General features: G+C 37.1%; 1 protein-coding gene across 1 annotated transcript; it reads right to left on the minus strand.

Moving 5' to 3' along the window:
* Positions 1–232: 232 nt before the first annotated feature.
* LOC103509179 (chitooligosaccharidolytic beta-N-acetylglucosaminidase-like) lies at positions 233–4,471 on the minus strand. Its single transcript, XM_026823565.1, has 4 exons — positions 4,440–4,471; positions 1,367–1,654; positions 871–1,091; positions 233–502 (listed from the first exon to the last, which is right to left on the minus strand). The coding sequence occupies exons 2-4, from the start codon at positions 1,615–1,617 to the stop codon at positions 255–257; spliced, it is 720 nt and encodes a 239-aa protein (XP_026679366.1). The 5' UTR covers positions 1,618–1,654; positions 4,440–4,471; the 3' UTR covers positions 233–254.
* Between the last annotated feature and the right edge of the window lie 5,458 nt (positions 4,472–9,929).

A 9,929-nucleotide genomic window follows, 5' to 3' on the forward strand; every position in this document is an offset into this window, starting at 1 on the left:
AAGAGAGAAAAAAAAGGGTGGTCCGAAGAAGAAGAAGAAGAAGAAGAAAAAAACTAATTGTCCACATAAAAAACATACCTAATACCAGAAGTCTACATGACTACAGCTCAGTATTGTGGCTACTGTGACTGTTTCATAAGTACATAATATAAAGAGACTGTTAGCTCAGACTGGTATTATAGGCTTGACACCTCTCCGTTCTTCACAAATGCACGCCCATGACTTACGTGATTGGGAGATTATACCCTTGATACCTATTCGTTCTTCACAAATGCATGCCCATGACTTACGTGATTGGGAGAGTCCTGAGTTCGAATCTCGTAGGCTTCGTCTCCGTTGAACTCCGAGGCCAACGAGTTCACAGCTATGTTGAGACTGATGTAGAGGGTTTTGGTGGTGTCCTCCCTTCTCTCGATGATGAATTTGTTTCCAAACAACTTGACCATTTTAGCTTTGAAGTTATTCTCCATTTCTTTGACAATGTCGAAGCCATTTTCTAAACCTGCAGAAAGAGATTGTATCAAAAACTAGAAATACTTGATAGCCGCCGGATCTAACGTCAGGCTAAATGCACCTGTTACCTTGGAATGTATCAGTAAAATTATTTGACGTTGTGCTCTGTTGATATAATTATGGACACTTGACGGTCTGGAATATCATTCTGGCTTTCGAGTTCGGGTGCTCTCATTCTTGTGAGTACGATCTGCTTTCAAGGCTAGCGAAACAGCAAGGTGACGCCTCCCTCAATTGAACCTATCTAACTGTGGTACGGAGGTGCTTACCTCAGAAATACGCTGATTACCTCAGTGGTTCCTTGAACCTATCTAACTCTGCCGCGATATTACCCAACTCGTTGGGCGCACTACTTACTCCTTGCGGTGTTGGGTGTAGCTACGATCTCCACACCCAAAGGATTGACGGGGATGAGAGTGTCCCCAATGATGATCTCCCCAGTAGGACGGGGCCACAGGGTCCGATATTCACCACATCTCAGCTTACACACTCCCAGCGACTGGGGAGCGTGCTCGTTGGAGGTCGAAATTTTGCTCTTGACGCATTTGTTGTATTTGCATTCCCACGTCCAATAGGGTCTGAAATGTAGAAAGCAAAATTCTGAGTCGTTCTGCCACGTTTTGAGGTTTGATAGAGGGAACTGTAACTGCTAAGTTCTTATCGTCCCGAAATCGAAGAGAGATGGAAGACAGGATAGGAAAAAGCCAGCCGTTCCAAGAACAAATACTATCCGTTCAGGAGGAAATCTGTCCCGGGTGGGAATCGAACCCGCGGTGTTTTGAAATGAAGTGAGGTAATTTTAAGTGGTCTGTAATGGAAGTTTTATAGAATCTTATTGACATTTATTACTTACTTGAATGCATCAGATCTGAAAGGGCCATCTGGATTCTCTACTGTCAAATCTTCTGAAGATTTGATTGTAGATGAGTCTTGTTGACTAACAGGAATGTCCTGACTTGTAAGCGTGTCCTGACTTACAGGTATTTCCTGACTTGTAAGCGTGTCCTGACTTACAGGTATTCCCTGACTTATAGGCGTGTCCTGGCTTAGAGCAAAACAAATACCCGCAAGCACCAAGACACCGAGTAACTTCATGGACAACATGACCCTCGCAGAGGAGGTGGAGTAGACTTTGACGAATCTGTGAAGTCAAAGGTAAACGGGGTAAATTAGTGATGAGAACGATGTGGTGCAAAGCCTGAAACCATAATGTCCGATCTTACCACAGAGAGTGAATCCAAATTTAAAGAAATACTGGCCTGTATAAAGCCTAGTACAGACAGTGCGAGGCTGCTCGCTTCGAATGCCTCAGGACGCATGCTCGGACTGTGTGTACCGGGGATGCTCGCTACAGATATACTTCTACTGGTACTGGTACGATTTACTTTTACCCGCACGATTTACTTTTACGCGTACGCTATACTTTTACTGGTAAGATAGAAATACGTTTCCTATTTACTCATAAAATACAAGTACTTTTACTTGTACGATATACTTGTGCGAGAAGTTACAACACTATTCTGAATAACTCACTAGGAATTATTTTACGTCCGCGGAACACAAACATGTTGAGAAGTGTAAATGCAAACTGACTGAGGGAAAGCATGCAGCTGGCTAAATACACAATAGTGTCTTGTTATTTGTTAAACAGCCAGACAAACAGACAGACAGAGAAAACGAATTATAGTGGATGTGCCAATAGGAAAAAATGGTAGGACATAAGTTAAACTAGGTATATCGTAAAAATTCACGCTATGTAAATAAACACTTGATTTTCCTTGCACGATTTACTTTTACTGGCACGATTTACTTTATACTTTTACTCGTAAATTATAAGCACTTTTACGGCTACAATATACTTTTAGTCGTAAGATATACTACTTTTACTAGTAAGATATACTTTCAGCTTAGAACAAATTGTCTCATTATGCTAACAATTTAATTATGAACGTTTTGATATCATTTGACTTTGAAAATGGACAATGATTCTATTGTTGTTTACTATCTGTGCCTGATTTAGGTTGAAGTGTCATGAAAAGAATGAAGGAGATTTAATTTCGCTTTCGGGACGAAAAGACCTTAGTTACTGTTACCTCGATCAACCGTATTTTTTCTCACGAAAGCTCGTTTGGTCGGGACTTTTTTTCGGGAAAAGCGCACAAGATTGATACGTAGTGACAGGTTCATCACGTCACGTGCTCACACAATGTGTGATAATTGTGTTCACGACCGTGTTCCTGTGAGCAGCTAACAAACTGACCAGCGACGAGAGTAAGTAGAAAAGTGTTCACAATTATTTTCGTAAATTTTGTCGCTATGTTAATAGTATAAATATTATTTTTAATGAATTATAAGTATTATTTCTACATTGTTTCATTGATTGCCAGTGTCTCAGAAGTAGTGAGGTTGCTAAGGCTTAAGGCATAATTGAGGGAACTTGGGGCATAATTGGTTGCTAAGGCGTTGGACTTATAATTGAGGGAAGACCATTGACCTACAGTGGAAGACCATTGACCTATTTGTAAGATCAAGTTTACACAAATTTCAATGAGGTGAATGAGGCATTTAGATATTTTCCTTTGCATAGGTAGGCACCGAGGTGATTCAGAGAGAGAGAGAGAGCCAGACAAACAGACAGACAGAGAAAACGAATTATAGTGGATGTGCCAATAGGAAAAAATGGTAGGACATAAGTTAAACTATTAGGTATATCGTAAAAATTCACGCTATGTAAATAAACACTTGATTTTCCTTGCACGATTTACTTTTACTGGCACGATTTACTTTATACTTTTACTCGTAAATTATAAGCACTTTTACGGCTACAATATACTTTTAGTCGTAAGATATACTACTTTTACTAGTAAGATATACTTCTACTGGTACTGGTACGATTTACTTTTACCCGCACGATTTACTTTTACGCGTACGCTATACTTTTACTGGTAAGATAGACATACTTTTACTCATAAGATACAAGTACTTTTACTTGTACGATATACTTGTGCGAGAAGTTACAACACTATTCTGAATAACTCACTAGGAATTATTTTACGTCCGCGGAACACATGTTGAGAAGTGTAAATGCAAACTGACTGAGGGAAAGCATGCAGCTGGCTAAATACACAATAGTGTCTTGTTATTTGTTAAACAGACAGAGGTTACTAAAGATTTGCATAGCACGACGCTGCACCTTTTTTTTAGATTTATTAATTTTATTCAATAACAAACAGGTATTATAAGTCACTCCAAAAGACCAGCAGTTGATAGCTTAGGAATGATGTTTCATGGTAGCACTTAGAATAGAATAGATAGAATAATATACCTTGTTTATCCGCTGGGATAGGACTGAAAAGTCCTTTTACCCCCGCAGTCTACCAAGGTCTCACGTATTTTGACATATTATACACCTAATGGGACTTCTAATTTTCTAATCCGTGGGAATCCTAGACGCAAATCTGCTTTTTTAGATTTATTAATTTTATTCAATAACAAACAGGTATTTCACTCCAAAAGACCAGCAGTTGATAGCTTAGGAATGATGTTTCATGGTAGCACTTAGAATAGAATAGATAGAATATACCTTGTTTATCCTGCTGGGATAGGACTGAAAAGTCCTTTTACCCGCAATCTACCAAGGTCTCACGTATTTTGACATATTATACACCTAATGGGACTTCTAATTTTCTAATCCGTGGGAATCCTAGACGCAAATCTGCTTTTGATGGTCCAACCATGAAAAATGTGGACGATTTGGAAAAACCTTAAATATCCATTCTACATTTTTCTTTTTTGGCAACTTTTTCCCCCGTTTTTTTTTAGGCTGTTTAGTCTTTAGGTGAGATTGCTGTTTTTATTATTTTACTATTATTATTATTATAGGTATATATTTTTTTTTTCTTTGTACAAACTAAAAAAATAATTACCTTTCTCTTATCTTATTAAATGATTTCTTATCTTATTTACGCTTTGTGACTCCCTAATCCATGTATCTCAGCAAGAGATTCAGTTGTTGAAGTGGAGTAAAGGTTAGGGACGTCTGTTAGTGCCAAGCACATGTTCGATAATCATTACTCATAATATTATGTCTCATAATCCATTCTTATTACGAGTATATCTCATAATCCATTCTCATATTATATCTCATTACTCGTATTAATAAATGTCTCATAATCGGAACGGTCATAGGCTAATAAAATTAATGTAGGTATTATCTATACTTGGGAGAGTGTATTGTGTTTTACCTATGCCATAACACTATTATTAGATATAGGTATCATGTACTTATTGTGTACAGATTGGGTACATATGCACCTACTGGGTACCTATATGACAGTAATCATGATTACCTGATAGGTGTACCTACTACCTAGGCATTATGTTACCTATCTATTTCAATTACTAAACGTTGGTATACATATTAGGTAATTAGGTCTTTAACCTTCTGACTTAGCAGGTCGTTATGCTTATGATTACCTATGTTCCATCAGACAGCAGATTTTTAAGATCATTAGTTAATTCTAATGTAGGTATCTATACTTGATGGGAGAGTGTATTGTGTTTTACCTATGCCATAACACTATTATTATAGGTATCATGCTATCATGTACTTATTGTGTACAGATTGGGTACATATGCACCTACTGGTTACCTACATATATGACAGTAATCATGATTACCTGGTAGGTGTACCTACTACCTAGGCATTATGTTACCTACCTATTTCAATTACTAAACGTTGTTATACATATTAGGTAATTAAGTCTTTAACCTTCTGACTTAGCAGGTCGTTATGCTTATGATTACCTATGTTCCATCAGACAGCAGATTTTTAAGATCATTAGTTAGGTAATTACCTAAAGACTTTTGCTGAACTTTACCTACGGGGACTATAAAGGCCGATCAAGTCCACTCCATGTCCAAGGGACAGTTTTTTTTCAATTGTTTTTTGTTTGTTATTATTATTAATGTGTTCGTATCCCTTTTGACGTAAATATGTATTTCATCATAAATAATTATTCTATTACCATTTTTGTCAAATTTTAATTAATTTCAATAATTCCTTTTCGTTAGAATTTATTTATTTAGTCATGTCTGTGCTGTGGTAGGTATGTTCTACAAAAAGGTAGGTAGTTATGCTTTATCTTTATGTAATCTCTAGGTATCTAAACCAGCTCAACCTACCTCATAAATTCATAAATATTTGTTTATCTTTTTTACATTGCACATTGCATACCTTGCTAAACTCCAGGCGATTATACAATTTGTCAATTAAAAGGTAAAAATATTGTTAAATAATTAAATTGCACCAGAATAAAAGGTTGGTCTGAACCAAACTTAGGTCTTTCCGAGTTTTTGACAGACCTAGGTTGGAAACTTTTTCCGCACACACGTTCCGACCGCCTGACAGACCTGAGTCCGTCAGGCGGTCTGAGCGTGTGGCGGGTATTGCAAAAATGTAGGTACTGATAATCCTTATCAGGAGGCATTACAGTTTCGCTTCACTTCCTGTACAGAAATAATACAAACAAACAATAATAAAATCATACAGTCGAATCTGGATATAAGAAAATCGAGGGGACCACCTTTTTCTCTGTTATACTTATCCACGTTTCCACTAAATCCAGTTTCTCTTATATCGAGTTTTTTTCTTCTCTTATTTCCACAGGTTTTTGGCTCAAAAATGGAGGGCCCAGAAAATTTTCTCTTACATCTAGGATTCTCTTTCTCTTGAATCGAGGGGACCACCTTTTTCTCTGTTATAACTTATCCACGTTTCCACTAAATCCAGTTTCTCTTATATCGAGGTTTTTTCTTCTCTTATTTCCACAGGTTTTTGGCTCAAAAATGGAGGGCCCAGAAAATTTTCTCTTACATCTAGGATTCTCTTTCTCTTACATCCAGGTTTGACTGTATTATTAAAAATATACCTACCTGTATTTTTTATCACTCCTATTGAAATTTGTGGTAGTCCCAGATAATCTTCGTAGCAGGTAACTGTGTATTAGATCATCTTGACATTGTGTTTGTAAATCACTCTCAAGGGTAGGAAAACACAGAATCAGATCACAAACTCGTCAACCTACCCTAAAATATAAAACAGCTTTAACACTTTGAACTTTTCAAACAATTTATAAATTTAATTTTGAAACAAAGCTGGATTAAACGTTTCGAACCAATGTCCAGCTAATGTTGTGGACTGATTTGGACTAAACTTGATTCCAATGGAACCAGACTTAGTTGTATCAGGATCAAGAAGTGTCAGGTCTTTCAAGGTACAAGAGAGGTGAGGTACAAGTCGTTTAGCATAAATTACTATCGTCTATTAAGATATCCGCGAGCACTATAGTTTGGTCAAGAAGAGAATGACCGTTTGAACAGGCGAGAGAAAGTGAATTTAATTTGGAGCAAGTCGTTTAGCATAAATTACTATCGCGTCTATTAAGATATCCGCGAGCACTATAGTTTGGTCAAGAAGAGAATGACCGTTTGAACAGGCGAGAGAAAGTGAATTTAATTTGGAATACTCAATATGTGAAATCTGGGCTCATTTGTGGAATCAGACGCAAAACAATGAATCCCAGTAATCAATCAAAGATGTCCTTGAGACAAATTAATTTGGATTTTTTAGGTTTGATAGAGGGGGGAAAATGGTAAAAAAAAAAAAATGTAGCCAAAACCAAATGTCAGCCCAAAACAACCACCCTAGTTAGAGCTGATTGAGAGGCTGACGAAAAACGCCGACCCCGTCTGTACACGGAAAAAGGCAAATAAAAAAGAGGGAACTACCTAGAACTGCTGAGGTCTTATTGTAACGAAAGAGAGAAGGAAGACAGAGTACGAGAAAGCCAGCCGTTCCGAGAACGAACTTTACCTGTTTAGGATAGTTTGCCCCGGGTGGGAATCGAAAACGCGACCTAGCTCTTACAAGACAGACGCGCTACCCTCCAAAAGCTAACTAGACTAAATTCAGAGATGTAAATTGTTAAATTACCTGCTGTTGCGACAGTGATATATGTAGCATTAGCACAGAAAAAAGAAAAATGGAGCCCAAAATCTCATGGCCAATTGCTCGAGTTGAAGATTTTTCACCGATAAAAGAGGAGTAGAAGAAGAAGAAGAAGAAGAAGAAGAAGAACGCCCCGGGTGGGAATCGAAAACGTGACCTAGCTCTTACAAGACAGACGCGCTACCCTCCAAAAGCTAACTAGACTAAATTCAGAGATGTAAATGGTTAAATTACCTGCTGTTGCGACAGTGATATGTAGCATTGGCACAGAAAAAAGAAAAATGGAGCCCAAAATCTCATGGCCAATTGCCCGAGTTGAAGATTTTTCACCGATAAAAGAGGAGTAGAAGAAGAAGAAGAAGAAGAAGAAGAAGAAGAAGAAGAAGAAAAAGAAGAAGAAGAAGAAGAAGAAGAAGAAGAAGAAGAAGAAGAAGAAGAAGAGGAAGAAGAAGAAGAAGATTTAACCTAATCGTCCTAATCTTTTGTTGATTCCAACCAAAGTCCCTGCTCAGACAAAATCAATTAAAATAACCTAATCGTCCTAATCTTTTGTTGATTCCAACCAAAGTCCCTGCTCAGACAAAATCAATTAAAATACCATTACTAAAATGATAGTAAACACAGCCCTCAAGTATTTGGTGACCTCTAGACTATCTACGTATATTCCAGTAATCCCATGTCTCCATGAGGTCTCAGATATCTTAACCTAGTTTATTTTTATTTGGGTATATTATTATGTAATTTGTTACCTACCATTTTGTACCTACTTTATGATTTAAATAAATAAAGTGGTGCAATATTAAACTGTTGAGATAATGGGACTACATGTCCTAATTCGACAGTCTAAACAAAGTACTAATACTAATTGTTTTGTTGAAAAATTTATCTTCATAGTATACGTACATTGTTCATTACATATCTGTTATGAAGATAAATGTTATTTCAATAAAACAATATATTACCTAAATAAAAATAAATTGGGTCAAGATATCTGAGATCTGATTACTCTCATAGGACATATGTATTATGTACCTTGTAGGAATTTTAATTGTGTTAAGCATAAATGCTCGTCACAAATGTCGTTCCCTGCTTAATACACGACATGACTAGGATTCGAACCACCAACCTTCAGATCCAGAGTCCACCGTGCTAACCACTACACCACTGAGGTTGGTCATGGGACATACCCACTGAAAAGTAAGCAAATTCCCGTCTCCATAGATGAATCTAGCCTAGTTAGGTTGAAGTCTAGCGCGTCTGCCTTGTAAGCGCTAGGTCGCGAGTTCGTTTCCCACCCGGGCAAACTTTATCCTATAAATAAACAAGATTTGTTCACGGAACAGCTGGCTTTCTTCTATCCTGTCTTCCCTCTCTCTTCGTTTTAGGGACGATAAGACCAGCTCCCTCTATCAAAGTACTAATACTAATTGTTTTGTTGAAAAATTTATCTTCATAGTATACGTACATTGTTCATTACATATCTGTTATGAAGATAAATGTTATTTCAATAAAACAATATAATACCTAAATAAAAATAAATTGGGTCAAGATATCTGAGATCTGATTACTCTCATAGGACATATGTACCTTGTAGGAATTTTAATTGTGTTAAGCATAAATGCTCGTCACAAATGTTGTTCCCTGCTTAATACACTAAACTTTACGACATGACTAGGACTCGAACCACCAACCTTCAGATCCAGAGTCCACCGTGCTAACCACTACACCACTGAGGTTGGTCATGGGACATACCCACTGAAAAGTAACGACGCACTACCAACTAAGCTAACTAGGCTGGCGAAATACGTCTTTGTATTTCAATAATTACTTTAGCCAGCGTACTAGTTAGTTTGGAGGGTAGAACGCCTGCCTTGTAAGCGCTAGGTGGCGATCTCACACGAACTATACATTACATTACATTGAAATGGGGGTCTTTCCTAACGAAATTCCTGTGTGCGGAGTCTAGTATGTAGGATCAGACGAACTAATGTATGAGTAGACTTATATGAACTAAGTGCAAAGTTGAGTTGGAAATTCAAACTTACTTCGTTCAATCAATACGTTTTTATATTGGGAACAACATTATCCTATCCCTGAATCCAGAATATAACATAGGTATTAACAGGTCGAGAAATGAAACGAGTTCGCCAAAAATTCTAATGTCAAAGTATTACACATGGTGCATTTGGTGCATATAGATAGTTGCATAGTGCATTATACATTCTGTTTCTGTCTAATGCTTGAGACTTATGACGAAGGTAGATAAGATAGGCAAAATATCAGCGGGACAATATTTTAATGAAAAAATAATGGATTATTAATTTATTAATAACGAGGAATAATGTTTTAACAACGGTAATACGGTAAAACGTTATTTCGTAATAAATTAGTAATACATTAATTTTTT

This window comes from Diaphorina citri, unplaced genomic scaffold (genome assembly GCF_000475195.1).
Source record: "Diaphorina citri unplaced genomic scaffold, Diaci psyllid genome assembly version 1.1 scaffold472, whole genome shotgun sequence".
Classification (NCBI taxonomy): Eukaryota; Metazoa; Arthropoda; class Insecta; order Hemiptera; family Psyllidae; genus Diaphorina; species Diaphorina citri.

Excerpts from the sequence above, each read along its gene's own strand:
- LOC103509179 (XM_026823565.1), bottom strand. The coding sequence starts at position 1,617 with ATGTTGTCCATGAAGTTACTCGGTGTCTTGGTGCTTGCGGGTATTTGT. Across the intron at positions 1,092-1,366 it reads TTCAGATCTGATGCATTCAA|ACCCTATTGGACGTGGGAAT; the intron begins GTAAGTAATAAA and ends TCTACATTTCAG. Across the intron at positions 503-870 it reads TACACCCAACACCGCAAGGA|GTTTAGAAAATGGCTTCGAC; the intron begins GTAAGTAGTGCG and ends CTCTTTCTGCAG.